Source organism: Eubalaena glacialis, chromosome 9, assembly GCF_028564815.1.
Source record: "Eubalaena glacialis isolate mEubGla1 chromosome 9, mEubGla1.1.hap2.+ XY, whole genome shotgun sequence".
Lineage (NCBI taxonomy): Eukaryota > Metazoa > Chordata > Mammalia > Artiodactyla > Balaenidae > Eubalaena > Eubalaena glacialis.
In genome coordinates, this window is record NC_083724.1 from 98,877,209 (window position 1) to 98,901,879 (window position 24,671).

Here is a 24,671-nt window from a genome sequence, read left to right on the forward strand (position 1 = left end):
TCTTTTGCCCCTTTTCCATTTGTTCATCCCTGTTTTCCTCAGACCTTAATCAGAAAGATGAGATCACTAGGCAACATTTAACCCAGCTCCTGACTTTTGCTTTACTGGATGTACACAATGCCTAGCCTAATGTGTTCATTCCTGGATTAAAAGGAGTAAGAATGAAGAATTACGTAGTTAAAGAATGACTGACTCTCTATCTCTATCTTACCCTTGCTACATCTGCAAGGCAGACCACATGGGCAAGAGAACATCCAATTCTAGGGGGACCATGTGAGCAAGACAGCATCCAAAGGAAGATCAGGAGAAGTCAGCAGGTCTGCACGCAATGGAAAAATGACGATGAATCTGACCTCTTACATTAATGATTAACTGAGGTCGTTTCCCCTTTTTCCCTTTAAAAGTTGTCATGGCTGAGCAGAATCTTTGGAATTGGTCTCCAGACAAGAGTTCACCTTCTCCCCAGATTGCTGGCTTTTCAGAATAAAGCACCTTTTCTTTCTATCGACACTTGGTCCTCAATTGTTGACTTTTGAGCAGTGAGCAGCCAAACCTGAGTTCAGTAACAATGTGAGGGGCCATCTTGGAGGCTGGCAGCCTCCCCAGGCAGCCTCTAGCCTCTTGCTCTTCACAACACTCAGCACCTGCACTCAGATGTGTTTTGCTGCTATTGATGGAAGCTCCATGGGATCAGGGCTCCTCTGCTCTCCCAGTGACAATCTACCTCTTGGTTGGGCTCATGGCGGGTGTTTAGGAGATATTTATTAAATAAATTAATGATTGAATGAATTGTGGCCCTTGGCCATATGAGAATGTGGGAGGAGAATGCCCTTGCACCTCCTCAGTGTTCAGGCCCCTCATCACCCACCCCAACCCTTCGCATGGTCAGCTCCACCCAGGCAGGCTGCTTCTCAGCCCACAGACACACTGCATTCCTCCTGCCTCTGGCCTGTGCTTGCCGCTTTATTCAGCTCATCTAGTTAGGCTCTAAGTGCATTTACAGAGCACCTGCTGTAAGTCTGGCACTGTGACCAAAGTAGACATGGCCCTGCCTTTGGGAACTGACATTCTAGTAGGGAGATGGGTAGCCGGAAGTGCCTGGGGGGACAGGATGGGGAGCCTGTGGTGGTGCCCTGTGGTGAGGTGTTCCCATGGCCTGGTCCACAGAAGGTCTGATCAGGATCTTGGATTTGTGCCAGTTGTAACCATGGAACACGATGTTCTTATTATGAATGAAATTGAGCAGCTCCTTAGGCATTTCCTCTTTTTCTGAATATAGGAATGTTGACTTCTTTCTTTCTGATTTCTAGGAGCTCTTTATTAATTAGGGAGATGAGTTGCTAACATGTCCCAGTTTCTTGTTTGCTTTTTGACTTTGCCTACATGTTGGAGGGGAGGGCAGCCCTGAGGAGATCAGGCAAGTGGCAAGTGCAGACACCATGTGGGACGAGCTCTCCCTGCCTGACTTAAACTTGTATTTACTTTCTGATCACATAAAGCATGCCAGGATTACAAAATTCTATGGAAGCAAAAGTCAGAAGTGAAAGCAGTGGGGGTGGGGGTGAGGGTCAGGGTCAGTGCATCCCGGATGTTTAGGGACAGGTGGGGAGCAACGTCAGTTCGCACCAGTAAGTCCACACAGGGCGATCTGTTTCCCTCTGCATGTGAGACCCACAGTGTTCAGCAGATTGGGGAGGGTCCCCAGGAGGCCCGCCCTCCCACCTCAGATGGCCCAACTTCCTGAGTGCTCACTTTCGATCCGAATCATGCAGTGGCAGTGGGACAGTGGGCAAGGAGGGAGACACTGCACACACACCCCACTCCATCTGGGGAGGGGAGTGCCCAGGGCCCACCCATTGACCCTTTGAGCGTCTGCCTGCCACTCACAGGGTGGGGATCCCCTGCCCTAGCTTGCCTGGCATGCACATCCCGAGGGGCACAGGGCCTGTCTGCCAGGGAGTGGGGTCCCTCTAGCAAATCCTGCACTTCGGAGGCCCTGTCATTGCTGAACAGGGGCAAGGTCCAGAAATCTGCTGCTCTGAGCCTCAGTTTCCCTATCTGTCCCTTGGTGGGAGTGGCATGGAATGCTGGCCACCCAGGAAAGAGTCAGGCCTAGGAGCTCCCCTTCCTCACTGTGTCCCCCGTCCATCTAGATCTCACACTTATGCCACTGACATTACTCCTAGAGAGTGAAAGGAACAGAGAGAAGTAAATGCTAGGAGCCGCTGACTTTTAAAAAACACACAGCCTGAAAGTTGCCAGTTATGTTTTATTCAGGGACCTTAGTGAGGACTATAGCCCTGGAGACAGCCTCTCAGGTAGCTCTGAGGAACTGTTCTGTGAATGAAAAATGTTGCCTGCTATATCAGTAAACATAAAAGGATGTTGCAGTCATCAGCCGCTACCACTGCCTCCTATGGAGAGCGCTGAGGGAACTCCGGATGCAGACAAACAGGCTGCCCCTTACCCCCCAAGCCCTCAGCCACTGCAGCCAACCCCAGCGGTGCACCATCAGGGGACTCAGGATGGGAAAGAAAAGGATACTGGCCATAGATAGGTAAGGTGCATATCAAAGGGATGATTTCGATGAGCCCAGACTCTTGCATCTTCCCATACAAAAAAAAGCACTAAATTCATCAACCTGAGATACCTGGTTTTCTTTAACAAACAGTAATCTTTTTTTTTTTAAAACATAAATTTTATTTATTTATTTATTTATGGGCTGCTGCGCATGGGTTTTCCCTAGTTGCTGTGAGCGGGGTCTATTCATTGCGGTCCACAGGCTTCTCACTGCACTGGCTTCTTGCTGCCGAGCACAGGCTCTAGGTGCAGGGGCTTCAGTAGTTGTGGCGTGCGGGCTCAGTAGTTGTGGCTCACGGACTCTAGAAAGCAGGCTCAGTAGTTGTGGTGCACGGGCTTAGTTGCTCCGCGGCATGTGGGATCTTCCCGGACCAGGGCTCGAACCTGTGTCCCTGCATTGGCAGCCAGATTCTTAACCACAGCGCGATCAGGGAAGTCTTACACAGTAATCTTTTGATGTTCCAACTACCTGGTCCTTGTTGCAAAACTCCTATATATCCTGGCTCCTCCCTCACCTCTTTGGAGCAGTCCCTCAGAGCTATCTGAGAGGCTACCTCCCAGGCTTGAAGTCCTCAGAAAGTCTACCAAATAAAACATAATTCTCAACTTTTAGGTTGTGCATTTTTTTCAGTTGACAGTTTCAAAGAGTTAAGGAGGAGCCAGGATACACAAGTTTTTGCTGAAGAAAAAAAACACAAAGAAACCCCAAAAAACCCATGTAGTCGAACATCAAAAGATTACTAATCACAAAAACAGACATGTCAAGCTAATGATCTTAGTGCTTTTCTGTTTGGGAAGATACAAGAATCTGGGCTTATTGAAATTATTCCTTAGATATGCATCTCAACTATCTGGGGCCTGTATCCTGTTTTTCTCCATCCTGAATTCCCCTCAAGGGGGGTTGCTGCAGTGCCTAATGGCTTAATAGTGGGTAACATTTATGTTTACTGGGATGTCACAGGCAACACTTTTTGTCTGCAGAGTCATGACCCAGCATGAGGGATGCAGAGTAATGGGGGAGGGGGGGGTCAGACCAGTTCCACTAGTGGGCAGGAGGCCCCCTCCAGGAGGGCGGCCGTGGGACCTAGAGCAGGCTTGGACTTCCCCTAGTGCACCCCCAGGTCATGCTATACAGCCCTCCTGCCGCAGGCAGGCACTGCCCGTGTTGTCCCACGGACTGGGGTAGGACCCGGCTGGGCTTTTCCAGTAAGCCGGGCCAGACTCACTCTCAGTGTTCGGAGCGGGGATGGTTCCCGTGTGGTGACCACCACGACTCGGCCCAAGAGTTTTGGGGTTTCCATCCGACAGCTGCACCCATCCTCCAGTTCCTTCATGGGGGGGGGGGTCTGCGCACGGGCACGGTGGACTGTGCCCGGAAGCGCTCAGCCAGGTCCGGACCCTGGCCGCCCCGGGAGGCCAAGACTGAGCGGGTCCAAAGCAGGGAAAAGACCAAGGAGGAGAACATAGGCTATAATGGAGACTGTGCCAGAGATGGAGGTGAGGCTCGGGTGAGGGGCGGGACTCAGAGCTGCGCGGGGACGTAGCTGGCGCCGGAGGGGGCGGGGCTAGAATGGGGGCGGCATTTAGAGTGGTCGCGGCGACGCCATCGACGCAGGCGGGGGCGGGGCCGCGTGGAAAAGGGCGGGGCTCAGGGATCTGGTGGTGACGTAGCCCAGGACAGCGGGGGCGGAACTCAGTGAGAGGCGGAGCTGAGGGTACCCCTTGCGGGCGGGAGCGAGGCTCAAGGCTTAAGGCTTCTAGAGGCCCAGTAACTGATGAGGACCGGGCTCAGCAAGGGGCGGAGCTCAAGGGCTGTGGCAGCGACAGAGCTAACGTCCGTGAGGGTGGGGCTCAGTGCGGGCGGGGTTTAGAGCTCTCGCGGTGACAGAGCCGATGCCCCGCGCGGGCCCAGTGAGGGGAAGGGCTAAGGGCTCGGCAGCTTTCGTAGCCCATGCGTTCGGAAGCGGGGCTCGAGTGAGGGATGGGGATTTAGAGCCCTCGAGGCTACGCAGCGGACGCTACAGACTGGGCCTATCGGGAAGGGGCGGGCTCAGTGGGGGCGGGGTTAGGGCTTAGCCGCGACGATGCCGGGGGCGGGGCTCACAGGGAAAGAGCGGGCGGCCGTCACAGGGGTCGACGGGCAGCGCACAGACAGCCAGGGGGTTGACGGCGGCAGGGGGACTGGCCGGGCCAGCTGGGTGCACGGCGTGCCGGCGCCATGACAGGTGAGCGCGGTCCGGGGTCGTGCCTGCCATACAGGGACGGGCGCGCGGCCACGGTGGCCCATAGGGTCCGGATGTCCCGATGCCACACCGGGGGCCGCTCTTCGCGGCGGCGAGTGACCTTGCCCGTGACTGAGTGTCCTGTCGACGAGACGACGGCAGAGCGGCTCGCGGCCCGGGGCCGGGTTCTTGGGGGGCGAGGCCACGCCGGGTCCTGGAGGGTTCTTGGGGGCGGGGGCCATGGACACACCCTGGAGAGTTCTGTTGGGCAAGGCCACGTCATGCCCTGGAGGCTTCTGAGCGTTGGGGGCCCCGCCTTGGAGGGTTCTGGAGGGTGAGGCCCTAGAGGGTTCTGGGGGACGGAGGCTGGACCTGGAATGGTTCTGTGGGGTGAGGCCAGGTCAGGCCATGGAAGGTTCTAGTGGGTGGGGGCCACGTCGTGGAGGGTTCCAGGAGGGCAGGGACCAGTGCACGTCTGTAGGTGGGGAGATGCTGCATGGGCGGTGGGGGGGGGGAGGGGGTTGAGGCTTGACAGTGGGAGGTGAAAGTAAAAATGATTCTACTGTGCTTCTATCAGGAAATATAGACGTTCCATCCTCACAGCCACCTGAAGAGAATGCCCAACAGGTGGTGCATACCTGGGCAGTGCGTGGTACCTGTGGGACTCTGTGGTGCCTCCCAGGCTGCACCCCTTGCCCAGCGACAGGCCCAGGGGAATTGTGGACACAGACTCGGTCCCCGAAGGCTTTGTGCCCCATACTGAACTGCCCCAGTCCCTCTTTCTTTTCCCAGGATGGGTTCTCCAGCCCAGCCATCCGCCAAGGGCCTCTCGAATGGGGACCCGCCCACCACCTAACTGACCCTAACTGAGCAGGGTGACCCTTCTCTATGGACCTTTCCCTGTAGGAGAAGCTCCATGAGAGAGACAGGCTGGTGACAGAGCCCATGACAGCATGGTCAGGCTGCTTCATGAGGTAGAAGTTACCTAGGGGTGGCCCACGGGGTCAGGGAGGCCCCAGAAGTCCCTGTTCTCTCCCCAGCACTCACTGGAGTCCCAGCCTGAGTCCTGCACACAAGTAGGATTTCATGGGCAGGACCCTGGTGATTTCCAGGACACCAGTGTCCCAGCCTTAGCCAGAAGAGACCCCAGCTGCTGTGCATTCCCCTGTTATCTCTCTGAATTCTTTTATCTGTGGCTGCTGTTTCTGAGTACAGTTGACCCTTTGAGCTGAGGTTTCAAATGTGAGGGTCCATTTATATGTAGATTTTTTTTCGATACATACTATAGTACTACATGACCCCAGGTTGGCTGAATCCTTGGATGCAAAATTATGGATATGGAGGGCTGACTGTAAAGTAATGTGTGGATTTTCGACTGCTCAGGGATCTGCGTCCCCAACCGCCGCATTGTTCCAGCGTCTATTGTACCTACTGTGCACATGGTCTTGCATCAGGTGCTTCCCATTCAGAACTGCTGTATGGGGAAAAGTGGAATGTCTATGTGTGGGTGAGGAAATAAAGTGTCAGGTTGGGCAGGTGCCCCAGACCGCTGGGGCAGTCAGTGGCAGAGCCAGGACTAGACCCTGCCCAGGCCCACCAACCCCCTTTCTCCGTGCCATCTCTGTGTCCTGGGCCTCTAGAGACCCCTTCCCTCAGAGCCCTTCATTTTTGGTATGGGGAACTGGGGCCCAGAGAGCACAGGCCTTGGAGGGTCAAATGGGCAGGCTTGCAAGGCTGCGGGCCTCAAGTTCCTGGCTCACTGTCTCCATGCACTAACAGGAACCTGCCTCGTGTTGGTTCTGGGGCCTCTACAAAGGGTTGCAGAGTGAGTGTGTGGGGGCCTGATGCGTCTGCTCAGGGCCAGCACTGGCCGAGTGTCACTGCAGCAATTGCTGTTGCTGCAGAACCAGTCCCTGCCTTGTGGTGTGCTGGGGAGTGCGCCATCTCAACTCCATGCCTGAGGCCAGGTTGGGCACTGGGACAGGAGGGGATTCTGGGAGATTCAATTTGGGAGGGGAGGTTGAGGTCCAAGCATCTGGACTTTGGTTGGGGTGGGGCGGCAGGGGAGCTCAGGAAGGTCTCTTGGCGGGAGGGCAGTGAGCATGAGTTAGCCAGGCGGAAACCACAGGGACAGGTATTCTTGTGCCAAGGGCGGGAATCCTGGGCAGTACACTGCAGTTGGGGGTTGCTGTGCAGGGATGGCTCAGGGGCCTGGGAGGCCCGGTGAGGGCAAGTGAGGCCAGCTCCCACAGGGCCTCGATTGCCAAGCCAGGCTAACAGGTTGGGGGGGGGGTGTTGTCTATGGTTGTGGTGCTGCCAGGAGGGCAAGATGATGGGAGAGGTAGGGCTTAGCAGAGGTTGCTGGTGAATTTTATGCCAGAGCATTCCTCTTCCTTTGTCCTGTAAAAACTGTCTGGGACTGTTTATCAGCACTTGGGACCAAAGTGGTTTCCTTTCTTGTGCTTTCTCATGCCTCTGAATGGCTGCTTGGGTGTGGTTTGTGTGCACAGCTCACAAAGACCACAGGAAGCACAGCGCACAGCAGAGCCCAGAGCTTTGGCCCCCAGGCTATGCCATCGTGCCAGGTGACTGGCAGCTGCAGGCAATGGAGGCCCCACCTGGCTAGCAGCCTGCAGGGTAGGAGGAGCCACTGCAAGATGCTGGCCACCATCCACTGACAGCCCTCGCCCTTGAGCCTTGGACCTATGTCCATTCATTCCCAAACTTCCCTAGTGCTTAGTGTGTGCTGGCTCTATGCACAGGTGCACACACTGGCAGTGCTGGGCAAGACAGCCTATGGCTTGGCCAGGAACAGACATGATGCAGCTAATTGCATAGTTAATTAGTAGGTTGATTAGAGAGGCAGAAAATTTAGATGTCAAGAGTTGGCCCCAACACTGTGCCTGGGTCCTGACCTCGATACATCACTCCCTAGCTGGTTGAGGTCTTAGGCAGGTCTTAGATAAGTCTACTCGTTGTGCTTCAGTTTCTTCTTCTGAAGATGGGGGTGGTAGTCATGCTTGTGTAGCAGAGCTGATGGAAGAATGATGATTATCTGTATGCCTAGAGCCCACAGAATGCCCAAGCATGGGGCACACTCCATGAACTATGGCCAATATTAACTCTTTAATCAGAGAGGTTGTAGATGCTGAAGCCAGGTGGCCAGGAGGGTCCTGCCGTGTGGTGGTGGCAGGTCTCTCTGCATCCCTGTCCATGGCTTCTTCACCAAGTTGGAGCTGCTGACAAGTCCATTTTCAAGGTTGACTTTCAGAGGCTCGGAGGATCAGAAGTTAGAAATTCATATTCTGGGGGAGAAAAGACCATCCAGGAGGAGGTAGCATCAGCAGAGAGAGATGAGAAAGACAGTCTGTTGAGTTGGCCTCATGGAAGAAATCAGGGAGGAGGCCCCACTTGTTCCACCTCAATGACCCTATTTTAAAAAAATCAACATTATTGAGGTAGTATTTACTTACAAATACACTCATTTTTAGTGAATAATTCTATAAGTTTTGACTAATGAATGCACCCATGGAACAACTAGCCCAGGCCTAATCAAGACAGAACATTTCTATCACTCCAGAAAGTTCTTTCATGCTCCTTTCCAGGGAACCCCACCCAATCCAAGAATTCATCTGCTTTCTGTGACTCTCATTTTTTTTCTTTAAAATTCAGCTATGGAATTTCCAAATAGGATTTCTTTTTAATTAATAGATTTTATTTTTAGAACATTTTTAGTTTATAGAAAATTGAGCAGATAGCACAGAGGGTCCCCACACCCCGTTTCTTGTATTATTAACATCTTGCATTTGTGTGGTATGTTTGTTGCACTTAATGAACCAATGTTGATAGAATATTAATAACTTTAGGTATTACTAACTAAAGTCCTTGTGTTGTATATTGCATGATTTTTGAAAAATTCGTAATGTCCTGTGTCCACCATTACAGTATCATACAAGTAGTTTTACCTGGCTAAAAATCTGTGCTCTACATATTTATCCCTCCCTCTTCCCTAACCCTTGGCAACCACTGATCTTTTTACTGTTCTCCATAGTCTTGCATTTTCTGGAATATCATATACTTGGGATCATATAGTATATAGCCTTTTCAAATTGGCTTCTTTAACCTTTAGCAAAATGCATTTAAGTTTCCTCCATGTCTTTTTGTGACTTCATAGGTCTTTTTGTGACTTAATAGGTCTTTTTATCACTGAATTATATTCCATTGTAACTTACTAAACTGAACCACAGTTTAATATATTATCCATTCACCTTTATATGTATGTATGTGGTAAAATATACAGAACATAAAATTTACCATTTTAACCATTTCAGTGGCATTAAATACATCCACGATGTTGTGAAGCTGTCACCACTATGCATTTCCAGAACTTTTCATCATCCCAAAGAGAAACTCTGTGCCCATTAAACAATAACTCCCCTTTCTCCCCTACCCCCAGCTCCTGGTAATCACTATTCTACTTTCTGTCTTTAGAATTTGCTTATTCTAGATAGTTCATGTAAGTGGAATCATACAACGTTTGTCCTTTTGTGTCTGACTTATTTCACTTAGCATAACGTTTTCACAGTCATCCATGTTGTCAAATCCATGTTTTAAAATTCCGTTCCTTTTTATGGTTGTATAATATTCCATTGTATGTATACCACATTTTGTCTCTCTATTCATCTGTCCGTGGACACTTGGGTTGTTTTTACCTTTTGCCTTTTGTGAATAATGCTACTCTGAACTTGGTGTGCACATACCTGTTTGAGTCTCTGCTTTCAGTTCTTTTGAGTGTGTACCCAGGAATGAAATTGCTGAAGTATTTGTTTAACTTTTTGAGGAATAGCCATACTGTTTTCCATAGTGGCCGCACCATTTTACATGCCCACCAGTAATGCATGAGAGTTCCAGTTTCTCCTCATCCTCATATTCATATTCCCTCTCTCTCCATGTATTTATTTTACCTTAATGTGTATGAAGTGGTTATCTCATTGTAGTTTGATTTGCATTTCCCTAATGACTAGTGATGTTGAGCATCTTTTCATATGCTTAGTAGTCATTTGTACATCTTCTTTGGAGAAATACCTATGCAAGTCTTTTGCTCATTTTTGTATTGGTTACTTTATAGGATTTTTTTGTTGTTGTTGCATTGTAGGAGTTCTTTTTATATTCTCTCTCTCTATATATTAATGCCTAATCAGATATACGCTTTGCAAATACTTGTCCCATTCTGTGGGTTGTCCTCAGTCTTTTTTTTTCCCCACTCAAAATAGTGTTTATTTCTGGACTTTCTAGTCTATTACATTGGTCTATATGTCTGTCCTTATGTCGGTACCACAGTTTTGATTCTTGTAGCTTTATGGTAAATTTTGAAATCAGGAAGTATGAGTCATCCACCTTCTTTCCTTTTCAGGATTGTTTTGGCCATAAAAGTCCTTTGAGATTCCATATGAATTTTAGGATGAAAAACAAAAAACATTTATTGGGGTTTGGATAGGGATTACATTGAATTCCTAGATCACTTTGGGTAGTATTGTCATCCTCACAATATTAAGTCTTCCAGCCCATGAACATGGGATGTCTTTCCATTTATCTGTGTCTTTTAAAATTTCTTTCAGCAATGTTTTGTAGATTCAGTGTCCAAGTCTTCCACATCCTTGGTTAAGTTTATTTCTAAGTATTTTATTCCTTTTTTTAAGTTTTTTAATTGACATGTAGTTAATTTGCAGTGTGTGTTAGTTTCAAGTGTACAGCAAAGTGATTTAGTTATACATATGTACATACATATATATATAGTTTTTTCAGATTCTTTTATGTTATTCGTTGTTACACGATACTGAGTATAGTTTCCTGTGCTATGCAGTGGGTCCTTGTTGTTTATCTATTTTATACATGGTAGTGTGTATATGTTAATCCCAGACTCCTAATTTATCCCCCCCATCCCCTTTGGTAACCATAAGTTTTCTATGTCTGTGAGTCTATTTCTGTGTTGTAAATAAGCTCATTTGTGTCATTTTTTTAGATTCCACATGTAACTGATATTGTATGATATTTATCTTTCTCTGTCTGACTTACTTCACTTAATATGATAATTTCTAGGTCCAACCATATTGCTGCAAATGTCATTATTTCATTCTTTTTTATAGTTGAGTAATATTGTATTGTGTATATATATATACCACATCTTCTTTATTCATTCATCTGTCAGTGGACATTTAGGTTGCTGCCATGTCTTGGCTTTTGTAAATAGTGCTGCTATGAACATTGGGTTGCAAACTAGAGTTTTCTCCAGATATATGCTCAGGAGTAGGATTGCAGGATCATGTGGTAACTTTATTTTTAGAGTTTGAGAAGGATTGGTATTAGTTCTTTAAATGTTTGGTAGAATTCATCAGTGAAGCCATCTGATTCTGGGCTTTTATTTGTTGAGACCACTTTAACTACTGATTGAATCTCCTTATTAGTAATAGGTCCTTTCAGATTTTCTGTTTCTTCATGATTCAGCTTTGGTAGATTGTGTGTTTTTAGGAATTTGTCCATTTTATCTAGGTTGTCCAATTTGTTGGTATAAATGTCCACAGTATTCTTTTATAATCCTTTTTATTTCTGTAAAATTCATAGTAATATTTCTGATATTAGTAATTTGAACCTCCTCTCTTTTTTCTTTGTTAATCTAGCTAAAGGTTTGCCAATTTTGTTGATCTTTCTGGAACCAACTTTTGGTTTTGTTTTTCTATTTTTCTATTGTTTTTCTATTTCATTTATCTTCACTCTAATCTTTATCATTTCCATCCTTCTACAAGCTTTGGGTTTAGTTTGCTTTTCCTTTTCTAGTTCCTTAAGATGTAACATTAGGTTATTGATTTGAGATCTTCTATTTTAGTATGTGCATTTACAGCTGTAAATTTTCCTCTCAGTACTACTTTCACTGCATCCCTTAAATTTTTAGTATGCTGTATTTTTATTTTCATTTTTCTCAAGGTATTTTCTGATTTCTCTTGTGATTTCCTCTTTGATGCATTTGTTGTTTAATGTCCACATAATTGTGAATTTTCCACTTTTCCTACTGTTATTGATTTCTAGCTTTATTCCATGTGATCAGAAAAGATCCTTTTATTATGTCAATCCTTTAAAATATATTAAGACACATTTTATGGTTAACTGTGTTTTGTGGTCTATTTTGGATAATGTTCCCTGTGCACTTGAGAAGAGTGTATATTCGGCTATTGTTGGGTGGAGTGTTGTGTCTATGTCTGTTAGGTATCATTAGTTTATGGGGCTGTTCACATCCTCTATTGCCTTATTGATCTTCTGTCTGGTTATTCTATTATTGAAAGTGGTCTGTTGAAGTTTCCAGCTATTATCATAAAGCTTTCTATTTCTCCCTTCAATTCTGCCAATGTTTGCTTTAAATATTTTGGGGCTCTGATATTTGGTGCATATATGTTCTAACTTCTTGGTGATTGATCACTTTATTAATATATAATGTACTTCTTTGTCTCATAACAGCTTTTGCCTTAAAGCCTATTTTTTTTTCATATTAGTATAGCAATGTAAATTCTCTTTTGGTTACTATTGGTATGGAATATCTTGTTCCATTCTTTCACCTTCAACCTTTTTCTGTCTTTAGACCTAAAGTGAGTCTTTTGAAGACGGTATATAGTTAAATCATGTTTTTTAAATCCTGAGAGGAAAAAATTCTTTTTCTCTTCTACTCTTACATACAACGCTTATGTTTCTCAATACTTCTGACACTTCTGGTTATGGAATGTGTGGGTTTTTTCCCCTACCAAGCAATTTTCCAGTTCTTCGGTGGACACCAACTGGGAGTCCTATAATTTAATTCAATTCTGACACCATCTATCGAGAGATAGTGTCAGATCCCATAGGTTAACTTTAGGCTCAGTCCCACGAGATTGCCCCCACTTGAGATGCCAATCGCGACTTTGGTGGACACCAACTGGGAGTCCTATAATTTAATTCAATTTGACACCATCTATCCAGAGATAGTGTCAGATCCCATAGGTTAACTTTAGGCTCAGTCCCACGAGATTGCCCCCACTTGAGATGCCAATCGCGACTTTGGTGGACACCAGCTGGGGGTCCTATAATTTAATTCAATTCTGACACCATCTATCCAGAGATAGCGTCAGATCCCATAGGTTAACTTTAGGCTCAGTCCCACGAGATTGCCCCCACTTGAGATGCCGATCACGAGTCCAGGTTGTCCCCTGTGCTTCTAACTGACTGGCTGTAAATCTGAGTTCCCATGACCCTCTCCTTGTGACCCTATTTGCTAGAATAGTTCACAGAACTCAGGAAAACACTATTGCCAGTTTGTTACAAAGGATATTTCAAGGATATAAATGAGCATCCGGATGGAAAAGATGCATAGGGCAAAGCATGTGAGAAGCAAAGCATGGAAGCTCCATGCTCCTCCCAGGCAGGCCACCCTCTCAGCACCTCCACATATTCAGTAACTTAGAGTGCTCCAAACCCCATTTTTGGGGGGTTTTATGCAGGCTTCCTTAGGTAGGCATGACTGATTAAATCACTGGCTACTGGTGATTGATTGAACCTCCAGCCCCTCTTCCCTCCCCAGACATTGCAAGGGGAAGTGAGATGGGGAGGACTGAAAGTTCCACCCCTCGAATTACGTGGTTGGTTCCACTGGCAATCAGCTCCCACCCTGTGGTTATTTAGGGGCTTTCCCAAAATCACCTCATTAATACAAAGTCAGATGAGGTTGGAAAGGGCTTGTTATGAGTAACAAAAGATATCCTTTCACCTTCACAGCTGTCATCACTTAGGAAATTCCTTGGGTTTTAGAAACTGTGTGCCAGGAATTGGGACAAAGACCAAATATATATTTCTTATTATAAATCACGATACTACAAATCCACTTCGCTAATCTATGTCTTTTGATTAGAGAGTTTAATCCATTTACATTTAAAGTAATTACTGATAAGGGATAACTTGTTTCTGCCTTTTTGCTGTTTGTTTTCTGTCTGTCTCGTAGCTTTTTTTCCTTCATTTCTTCCCTTCCTTCTTTTGTGTTGATTTTCTGTAGTAACACATTTTGATTTCCTTTTGTGTATATTCTATGGACATTTTCTTTGTGGTTACCATGAGGATTATACATAATACCCTAAAGTTACAACTATCTAATTTGAATTGATACCAACTTAACTTCAGTCACATACAGAAACTCTCCTCCTATACAGCTCTGCCTGCCCCCCATCCCCTGGGTCCACCAGGAAACAGGACAAGGTGCCACAGGTAGGTACGGTGGTGCACTTGTTCAGGCAGCTGGTGCTGCAGGAACTTGGGACCCTCCCTCAGAGATTCAGAGATTTCTTTGTCAACTGCCCACCGACCTCTCCCCACCGCTTGCCTTTAAAGACTTGTCATTCTAAGGGACATTCTTAATGGGAAAGATAGTGCAACAGTGATGCTTTAATGGTGATTCTGAAAGAAAAAAACAAAAGAAAAGGCATTCCCCAGCCTCCTGGGCAAAGCATGCTGGTCTGCTGTTGGTGGCAGCTTCTCAAGGCCTTGCAGATACACTGTGTCTGGTGGCCATGCCAGCACAGGCCACTCCAAACCCTGTGCTCCTGTCTTTGTGTATCCTGTCCCCATGACAACAGCGACTGTAGAAGCTTCAAGATTGGGCCTTCTCCAGGCTGCCTGTGCCCTTCCTCGGGCCTGGCTATTTCTAGAGGGCACTGAGGGGGCCCAACAGACAGCAGGTTCTTCGCCCTTCTGAGTTTTTTTGCGATAAGCTCTCAGGCATAAAAGATAGGAGCCAGAGGCTCTGCTCTGCTTTTGAGCACTATGAACCTTTATCACTGCACTCACCCACTCCACTTTCTGGCAAGGGTGTTGGCATGACATGGGGGAACTCTGGGCTGTGCATGAGCTGGGATGTCAGCAGTTGTCCAGGTGCTTACAGCTGGTACACCTCTCGGTCGGCATGGGGACCTTGCTGCGAAGGGTCCCTGCCATGGCTGCATCATGGTGTGTGGGTCTCGCCACCCCCTTTTTGGGCTGAGCTGGCTCATTCCCTCTGTGTTCTCTGCTTCTGTTTCAGAGCAGACCTACTGTGACCGCCTGGTCCAGGACATGCCTTTCCTCACAGGCCTTGGGCGCCTGAGTGAGCAGCAGGTGGACAGGATTATCCTCCAGCTGAACCGCTACTACCCCCAGATCCTCAGCAACAAGGATGCGGAAAAGGTGCCAAGGAACCTGAGGCTGCTTTCCCATCCCTTCCTCTCTGGGCTGGGAGAAGCGGGGGGCAGGACAGCTTGGAGGTGAAAACCTGTCTCCTTAGGGTGACCTTGGGCCCAGAACATCAGCTCTTTGAGCCTTAGTCTCTTTATATGCCATCAGGCCTTCTGGCCCCTTCCAGAAATGCTGGGAGGATCACAGGAGACATGTGATAACATGCCACAACATGAGACAAACCTGGGAGGGGGAACCGGGGGAGTGCTGGGGTGGGAGGGGATCAGGGATACCAGATAGGCCCTACCCAGTGCCATAGGGCTCTTCACTCTGCATCTTCCAAAAGTTCAAAGTGGGCAAACATTTTGGGTGTAATCTGGCCCATCCTATTCAGGGACACTGGGTGAGAGTGGGTGCTCCTTGCTCGCCCCACCCACTTCTCTGGCTCCCCCGTGGGGCTGGGGTGGGTGCTAGAGACCAGCCGGGGCTTTGGGGTGCAGGACCTGCCTCCCATCTGGGTGACTGAGCGAGTCCTTCTCCTCTTGGAGCTGAGCTTCCTGCCTTGGCACAGGGTAACAGTGCCACGTGCAGGGCTATTTGGAGGGTTGGTGGTCTCTCCTAGGGACAGGTGAGATTGATCCTCAACAGAACTAGAATCAACACAGACCCTGCTACTGGCCCAGATGCTTCTTAAGTTACAGAAGTAGTACAGTGAGTTAAAAAGTAAGGGCTCAAATTTATATCTTGTAATTAAAAGTTGAATACACATTCATTGTAAAAAACAATTTGAAAAGCTCAGATGTTTACATGAGAAAAAGGAAACTCCACACACAAAACTACAGTTCCTTTCCTCATAGGTACCCATGGCTTCTGCTGCACATCTGCCTTTGCTTTGCGGCTTCTGTACCTTTGTGGTTTGACTCTAGTTCCTTGTAGCATGGTACACCACCACCAGGTGGCAGCACCGAGCCATAGCCTCCAGGTTCTGGGGGTCAATGCCAAGTACCCTGTCCATTGACCTTTACAACCACATATTTTTCAGTCAACCACATCAAAAAAGCCACCTTTTTTTTCTGCTTAATCCTTGATTTATTTTTTAAAACTTGAATCACATTCCTGTAGAGTGTAAACTACTAGAAATTATCATTACCTCAGAGATTCCCTGTAATGACCCTACCATGTGGGTTTATTATTCCCTTTTTACAAATGGGAAAACCAAGTCAGCAAGCCACTAAATTTCCACACTTGGAATAATGTCACCGCCATCTTTCTTGCTGACCTGTCCTGGCCTCCAGTGGGAGTGCAAGGCTTAGTGGCCATGCAGCACAGTCTTGGGTGCCACATGGGAGTGCATGAGGCTGTGGTAGCAATTGCTACTTCCCCGTGGGTGTTCCAAGCACCTAGATGGTATCACAGCCATTGAGGAAGCTGGGGCTGGGTGCTGAGCCCAGAGTCCTCCAGCCTGACCTGTCTTGTGCCCCTTCCTCCTCCAGTTCCGGAACCCCAAGGTATCTCTGCGAGTACGTCTCTGCGACCTCTTGGGCCACCTGCAGCGGAGCGGTGAGCGGGACTGCCAGGAGTTCTACCGGGCCCTGTACATCCATGCCCAGCCCCTGCACAGCTGCCTGCCCAGCCGGCACACCCTGCGTAAGTGCGTGTCCCAGTCCCCAGGCCTCGGCATCTTCTTGTTCAGCCCTTCACCAGAGACTGCCCTCTGGTTGCATCTTGTGTGGCCTTCAGAGTATTTCAGACAATATAGATATTTCTGTCTCCACGTCTCCCTCTCTCTGTCTCTCTGTCCCTCTGTCTCCCTTTTTCTTGTGCCAATTTTTACACAAAAGGTAGCATCTCTTGCATGCAGCTCTGCCCTTCCCTCTGTAATCTAATGAATCTGGGAACCCTTACACTTCTGATCAGAAATAGCTCGCGGCTGAAGGCTGTACCAGCCTTGAGTGAACTGACCCCCCCAACCCCCACGACGCAGGTTGCATCCACTTTCGCCCAGGTAGATCCTCATGGCATGGCTGTTTCTGTAGAACAGTTTCTAACACAGATGGCTGGTCCAAGACACATGTGTTTTGGTTTAGAGGGTCTGGCCTGTGGGCCCGGGAGGCTTGTGAGCCCCGAGGGATCCTCGGAGCTGCCAGGTTGGGTGCAGGGAAGGTACAAGCGGGGATGGCAGCTCAGTCCTGAGGCCTCTGCACTCAGGTCCCCAGGAGGAGTGGCTACTGTCCCTCAGTCCTCGGATGAGAGGCTGGAGGCCGGGAGGGAAGAGGTGGCTCATCTCAGGCCACTCAGCTGGACCTGGGGCCAGTGTCTTTGGCCCCAAGGACAGGCTGGCAGGACTGAGCCCTGAGCTCCAGCATGGGACGATCCTGTCACCACAGCTGTCAGGACCACACAGCCCTGCCTGGAGTCAAGTACCTACCAGGGTGCCCTCAGGGCTGTCTGGCAGCTGGCTGGTTAGGGGGAGCCCCAGTGGGGTCTGGGGAAAGAGAAAGAGCGCCCTGCCCTCACATCAACATCATCAGACTTTGGACAGGCAGGTGTTTGCGCTGTGTTTGGTGCCTTGTGGTTGCCACGGAACAGTGAATCCCCTACTCCATGGTCCTCAAGTTCTCATGAAGTGGACAAAAGGAGAAGACACAAAACTGTGCAGGGTTCCCTCCCTGGCGCTGACTCCCCCCAAACACAGCCTGGAGGGCTTAGCGCCGGTACAACCTGAGAAGCCTGGGTGGTCTGGGGGAGGGGGCTCGACAGCCCCCTTGGTTTCCCGAGGGCGGGGCAACCACCTTACCCTCTGGCCCACCCACGACTAACTGCACCCTGTGATTTTGTTTCCAGAGAACTCAGATTGCACAGAGCTAGACTCGGGCACCGCAGGCCGTGAGCTCAGTGACAGGGGTAACCGCCTCCCATGTCCCTTCTCTCTGTTCCCCCACCCAGGGCTCCATCTCTGCCTCGGGGGCTTCTCCATTCCAAGTCGGGTTCCGTTCCTGGCTTCCTGTTGGACAGACCCCCTCAGGGTGCTCACTGGGGACGTCCCTGCCCAGCTGACCCCAGCACAGGGTGTGAGCCTGTCCCTCGAGGCCTCTGGACCCCTCCCCGCCCTCCTGGGCTCGGGGAGCTGCTCACGTGCATTTCTCCCCAGGACCCGTGGCCTTCCTGACCTGTCTCGGCCTGGCCGCAGGGCTGGCACTCCTCGTCTACTGCTGCCCCCCAGGTGGGTGCTGCCTGGCCAAGCCTCAGCCCAGTCCTCTCCAGACCATGGGGCAGAGCCCTGCCGGATGGACGGAGGCCTACACCTGAGGCCCCCTACTTGTGGCCCAGCGTGGCAGCCCTGCGGTTCCTTTCCTGCCATGCTGACCTTGTCGAGGTCCTGTGTGGGGAGCCAGTGGCAAGCAGGCCCACTCGGCATGGGGACCCCACATCACTCAGGTGTGGGGCTGGCGATGCCATGAGGCTGAGAGAAGGCGCCTTCTCGATGGGTTCTGAGACCCCCTTGTCTTCCAGACCCCAAGGTGCTGCCAGGGGCCCGGCGTGTCCTGGGCTTCTCCCCTGTCATCGTCGACAGGCACGTCAGCCGCTTCCTGCTGACCTTCCTCACAGATGACCTGGGGGGGCTCTGACCGATCCCAGCCCTGCCCGCCTGGCTGCTTGCTGCCCTGGGGCTGGCTTGCTTTTCTAAGTGTTTACTTTTCACTGTTTATAACTTATGTAACAAGCACTTTACCTTCACTGTACATAGGTGCTCAACAATATTAAATGTTTGAGTCTTATCCCTTCTCTCAGGAGTGTTTTCTAGATGATTCCAACACAAGACATGACAGCATGTCTAGCTGGGGCTGACCCTGTGGGCTCTTGGCTTCCCGAGTCCAACCCAAGACCCAGGTCCTGCTCAGGCCGCCTTCTCAGACCCCTGCGGGCCTGGGCCTCACCCCTCCATGTGGGCTACCTGCCCCAGATGACCCCTGCTGTGTCCCCCAGTGCCCACGTCCAGATATCCCCCGCCATGTGTTCCCTTCCCTCCCTCCCTGGCCGCCTTCCACTGCTTCTCTCCAGAACTCCCTACCTTGAACCCCTCCTGCCATCCCCTGCCTGGGTGTTGTTGGTCCCCACACCTGCCCCTGCCCATCTTCCCTCCTTCCCCAGCCCTCAGCCCCAGGTGGCAAGGATGGACAGGGCCCACTGGGCTGCTCTGTTACCCGAGCCCTGGGCCATGGAGGGGCGCCAGCCAAATGCCTCATGATACCTAGTGCCAGCATGTGTTAATTTGATTCCTCCTAGCAGCCCCAGGAGGTGGGCTGCTGCCCCTGCTTTCCTGATGAAGAATCTAAGACTGAAAGGAGAGATCACTCAGCCAGGAAAGGGGGACCCAGTGCATGAGAGGCTCCACCACCATCTTCATTCCCTTCCTGTGACATGTCCCAAGGAGATACCCCCTCCCCCATCATCCCTCTTGTCTCTGTCCAGTCACCAGAGCCAACACCCAGATCCTGGGCCCTCGAGGCCCCTCAGACTACTATCCTGGAAATGGAGCCCCTCCCCGCTGGGAGGCGATGACCTGCGCTTGGCGGGTCTGGGGAGGGATCAGTTGACACAGATGTGGTCAGAGCCTAGAAATGAGTATAAAGTCTTGTCCCTGATCCCAGGTGGAGAGGAGGTTGAGACAGAAAAAAAAGAGTCCACAAAAACTTCTAGAACTTTTAGAGATGAAAAATGTAATTGTGCCATCTGAAGTCTTGGGCTCTGGCTCCTCACACCTTCCCCCAACAGCCTGGGGTTTGGCCATACCCAGCACCTTGTCCTCCTCAGAGCTGAGCCCCTGTATTTGTCTTGGGGACATGGGCCTGTCCCCTTGACCAGGGTGTTTGTACCTATCTGTCTCACCTGCCGGCCTCAGGCTTAGGATCTTGTCATGGAAATGTCCCTCGTGGACACAAGAGGGTGAGTGTACACGTCCAAGACGGTGCTCTGCCTTTGGCTCTGGGGGCCCTGTGAGCCAAGTCCCCAGTGCCTACTACCCTCCTGCAGGCTGTGGTTGTCTGGCACCTGTCTTTTATGTGGACCCCTGTCACCACCCTCATTACTGATGAGGGAGCTGAAGCTCAGAGCCCAGGACCACACAGCTGCCAAGAGTGCCCTCCCCACGCGCGTGCATGTGCACACACAGGCATACACACATACATGAAAAGTGTGCACATGTACACGTGCACAGTGCTCAGATACACACGTGCACCGCACTAGCCATGGGCTGCCGGGGCCTGGGCCTGGCCCCTGATGGGTTCCTCTCCCCATTGCCCCCACCCCGTCAGCTCCTCCCTCTCCAGCCTCTTTGAGGAAACAAAAGTATGTTTGTCAACCCAAGAATCATCATGAGCTTGCATTTTCCATAGGGGGTTTCCGGAGGAACCCACAGCCTGACTCCAGGAATGACGCTACCATTGGGCCCCCAGGAGGGGTTCCACTCCCAGGTTTTAGTCTCTCAGAGCATGTGGGAAGGAAACAAGATGGGAGGCAGAGGAATCAGCTTCAGGACATGGTCTCTGGCTGATTCATTCAGCCAGCTTGTGGGCTAGTTCACTCATTTGCATGCCCAGCCATTAAAGTGAGGGCCAGGGCAAGGGAGAGCCGGGCATAAGAGCTCTCCTTTCTACCCTGAAGCCCGGGACAGTGCAGCTTCCCACTCGCTCCTCCACCTCTGCACTGCAGGCCGTGGGTGTGTGTCTCCAAATTCTGAGCCTTAGTTTACCCATCTGTAAAAAGGGACACAACCTTGGGACCCCTCCTTGAGCATGGTTATCCTGAGCTGGATAGCACTGCTCCAAGTACTGTTCTCTGGAAATTGCTTCATGAATTTACCACTTTGCTGGAAGGCACAGCTAATGCATGTTCTCTCTGGGACAGACTCCCATTGGGTGAAAGGAGTGCAGTTGCCAGTGCTCAGCGGGGAGGACACAGGTGCCACCCTGAGCTGAATGGGCTGAACGGATCCCCCAATGGCTGTGCCCCACGTGAAGGTTCCTGTTGATCTTGTTCAGAGTCCAGGGTTAGGGATGCTGTGAACGTGCCCACTCCCTTCCATCCTCAGGACTGTGAACGTGCACCGCTGTACTCCAGGTCTCTTGCAGACAGATCCCCATGTAAACTGGCTCTTATTGCAGCAGAGACTGACTGGAGGCCACCTTCCCGGTTGGCCAGCCAGACCAGGGGACTAGTCCCTGCACCTGCTCTGGACTCTGAGCTCAGAAGGTGGCAGGGGTTCTCGAGGTCAGCAGACCCCTGAGGCCCAGCCCAGCATGTCCTGTCCAGTCTGCAGCCCCTCCACCCATTGTGAGCGAGCAAGATTCTGATTCCGAGGGTAATTGCTTCCTGGGCAGATGCCTGGGGTATTTTTGATGCTTGTCCTGCTCTCTGACAGACACGCTTGGGTAAAAGTGACACATGCCCGGTGAAAGTGACAGACACAACTAGGTAAAGGGCACTACTGGGTGAAGGTGACAGACGCCTGACTGTAGGTGATAGAGACATCTGGGCAAAAGTAAATGAGACCACTGTGGCCCCGCAGGCCTGTGGCAGGGAAGGCCTGGGTACTGTCCACCCCCCGAGACCTGTGAGGCCCTGTGGCAGGGTTCCATCCCCTGAGCGAGGGGCGGTGAGTGCCTGTCCCAGGTCTCAGGACCCGTCTGGTGAGCTGTGTTAGTCCAGGACACCTATTCCCTTGGCTCGAGCTGGGCTACTTCTTGAGACTGCTGACTTTCTCCTTCCATCCATGACCTACCAAGGCCTTGCCCTGGAGGTCCAAAGCAGCCCCCGAGCTCAGGCTGTTCTTGGACCCTTCCGTGGATCTCCGCCTCAACGGCCCCTTCCCCGACTGTGCCTGGACTCCATGCCTGCAGCTGAAGTCTGCAACAACAGCCCAGACCAGCAGCCAGGCCCCTCTCCCATCTGCCTGCCCCTGGCTGGTTGCTGCCATGCAATGCCTCCACTCCTGGGCTGGGACTGAGGGAGGTAGAACAATGGGGCATCCATGTCTAGGCACAGTACCTCCCCGCATGAGGCCATGCCCTGCCAACCACCTTGTCAGTCAGTGACCATGACCTGGAATGAATTAAGTTCATCAGGGTGTGAAAGACACCATGGGCCACAGTCTCCCCTGCTGGCCCCATAACCCTCTGTCCCCCGTCCCCACCTCCATACCTCAACAACTGGAACTGCCCATGATCCATGCCTCTGCACCTTTGCACATGCTATTCCCTCGGCTGCAACACTCTTTACTAACCATCCGCCCTCCACCCCCCATCTACTCAACCTGGGTCTTTGGTAAAATGCCATCTCCACCAGGAAAGTCCCCCCAAAACTCTAGTAAAAAAAGAGTAGTTCCTCATCCTGGCTACCACAGTGCTGGGATGACTGTCCCATCTCCAGTCTGCCTGGGGTGGGGAAGAACTCCCATGTGTAGGGAGAGGAATGAGGGAGGGTGTGAGGAGGATGGGAGGGACGGAAGTGATGCGGGCATTTGGGAGAAGTGTGTCTGTGAAGAAGAAGGCGTGTGTGTGAAGAGTAGTGGTCCTGTGATGGAGGGAGTTAGGGCCCTAGATACTCTTGCCAGCAGTGATGTGGTTCAGGCCGGATGAGGTCACAGGATGGTGTTTGTGGAACCAGAAATGCAACTGCAATTTGCACAGTGCAGGGTTTCCCTCTGGGGGGAGGGCACAGGGTCCAGGTGGGGGTGCTGACACTGTTGGAATCCAGGGTTGTTATATCCAGTTCCCGCCAGGTCAGTGCTTTGTGGACTATCTCAGAGAAGATATTGCTCACCCTGTGCCCCCAAAACCTCTGCATAAACCCCAGGCCTGACCAAGCCCTGGGTCAGGTCCCTGCTGTATGGGCTCTGGGACCCCAGTCTTGTAGACTGGATGGGGGTTTGGGAGCACGGAGCAGGGGCCCTTCCTCATCGCTGGCCACGTGGCAGCTGGGACCTCAATTCTTATTCCACCTAGAGGCAGGACTGGAGCCCCATCTCCCCTCTGAGGACACCAAGGGCTGGGGCAGGGCCTGGGGGGCATTGCTGCCATGGGGCATCTTCCCTGGGCCACACACAGATCCAGCAGCTTAGCTTAGTTTCCCCTGAAATAAATACTTGAGAGAAAGGGAAGAAAAATGTTAAAACATTCAGCTCCTTGATTTTTATAAATAATGTGGTGAGAAAAGAGGAATTAAGTTCAATTAAAGACAGGTGGGAGAGAAGGCACCTGAGAGGGGAGGGAAATGGGTCGGTGGGTGTGGCAGGTGTGGGAGGGAGGAATGACCCAATCCTGCAGCAAAAGTCCACCTTCTTGGTCCACGGGCCCCCATCCCATCCTGGCCTACCTTCCTCAGAGCTCCCTGACTCACCCTGTCCTCCCCCAACCCAGGTCAAGTGGGCCATGGCCTTGAAGGGTGGACAGTGGGGATGGAGAGTCAGTGAAGGAGAACATGTAGAGTGAAACAGACCTAGAATACTCCCAGGGTTTGAGCCAGGCGGGAATAAACTGTGGTGTCCTCAGACACATGCAGGGGACATGAGAAATGAGGAGACAAGAACAAGGGTTCCCGGAGGGACAGAGGGGTCCTGTTTGGGCTTCCACTGGCACAGAGCTACTTCCTCATCTGGTGACTCTGCCAGGGGTGACCTGGGGATGACTCATCTATCCCTACCCCTATCTATCATCTATCTGTCTATCTATCATCTATCTGTCTATCTATCTATCTATCATCTATCCATCTGTCCATCAATCTATCATCTTTTCGTCATCCATCCATCAGCCATCATCTCTCTATCTTTTACAGTAAGAAGGTTAAGCACACAGTCCCCCCAGAGCTTGCTCAACAAGCTCTACATGACTGCCCCCTCCCCTGCACTGACCACCCCACACTCCTTCAAGGCCAGCCCCAGCTCACGTGGCCTCAGGGCTCGTGCACCACAGCCTGTCTTTTCCTGGGGCTCCCTCCCAGTCCTGGGTCCTAGAGCATCGGTCTTGAGAGCTCCCCAGCTCTCGACTTCCCTGTGTGTCCCTCTGTGGAGTCCTCCAACTTGGCACATATGTTTCCTTGCTTCTTACTCCTTAAGGGTCTCTGCCATCCCCAGGGAGGGCAGAGAAGTGTCCCCGGGTGGGGCAGCTGCATGGTAGGGCAGAGGGGGTAGTTAACAAGCAGTGGATGTGTTAGGGTCTTGGAGGACTCCCTGAGGGTTGTCACACCCCCCTGGGTCTGGCTTGGCCCTGACTCGCTCTCTGGGCCTCGGTTTTCTGTCCATCCCTTGGCCACTGTGACACATGCACAAGGCTCAGAACTCGAGGAGGAGTGAATCTATTGCAGATATTTACTAAGTACCTACTGTATGTCAGACACAGTGCTGGGGACATAGGCTGTGGGTGGTTGCAACCGGTGGGAGAGCCAGGTCAGACCAAATAGAAGTGCAAGTATGAGTAGGGGTCCACCTCCTCCCCCAGCTCAGGCAGAGCTCCCTCAGCCTTCAGGGAGATGGTGGGCAGGACCCTCCTTCTCAGGGAGCAGCCCTGGTCTTGGGCCAGACGGTGCAAGGGTAGTCAGGGCTCAGATATGGGCCCCAGGGGGACACTGTGGGCAGTGATGCTAGCCAATGGC

The 24,671-nt window shown here is 50.9% G+C and overlaps 1 protein-coding gene across 12 annotated transcripts; it reads left to right on the forward strand.

Annotated features, from left to right (window-relative positions):
* The first annotated feature begins 4,657 nt into the window (after window positions 1–4,657).
* Window positions 4,658–18,775, forward strand: CARD19 (caspase recruitment domain family member 19). Of its 12 annotated transcripts, XM_061199349.1 has the most exons (6): window positions 4,667–4,805; window positions 14,893–15,035; window positions 16,517–16,670; window positions 17,868–17,927; window positions 18,175–18,246; window positions 18,537–18,775. In XM_061199349.1, exons 1-6 carry the CDS (start codon window positions 4,799–4,801, stop codon window positions 18,650–18,652), a joined length of 552 nt encoding a protein of 183 aa, XP_061055332.1. In that variant the 5' UTR covers window positions 4,667–4,798; the 3' UTR covers window positions 18,653–18,775. The 12 variants fall into 12 exon arrangements, 11 of the variants coding, with proteins under 11 accessions (XP_061055327.1, XP_061055326.1, XP_061055329.1 ...); XM_061199346.1 differs by lacking the exon at window positions 17,868–17,927 and having other exon boundaries at window positions 4,664–4,805; window positions 14,893–15,112; window positions 16,517–16,674; window positions 17,970–18,246; XR_009702013.1 differs by lacking the exon at window positions 17,868–17,927 and having other exon boundaries at window positions 4,666–4,805; window positions 16,517–16,674; window positions 17,970–18,246; window positions 18,537–18,621.
* The last annotated feature ends 5,896 nt before the right edge of the window (window positions 18,776–24,671 follow it).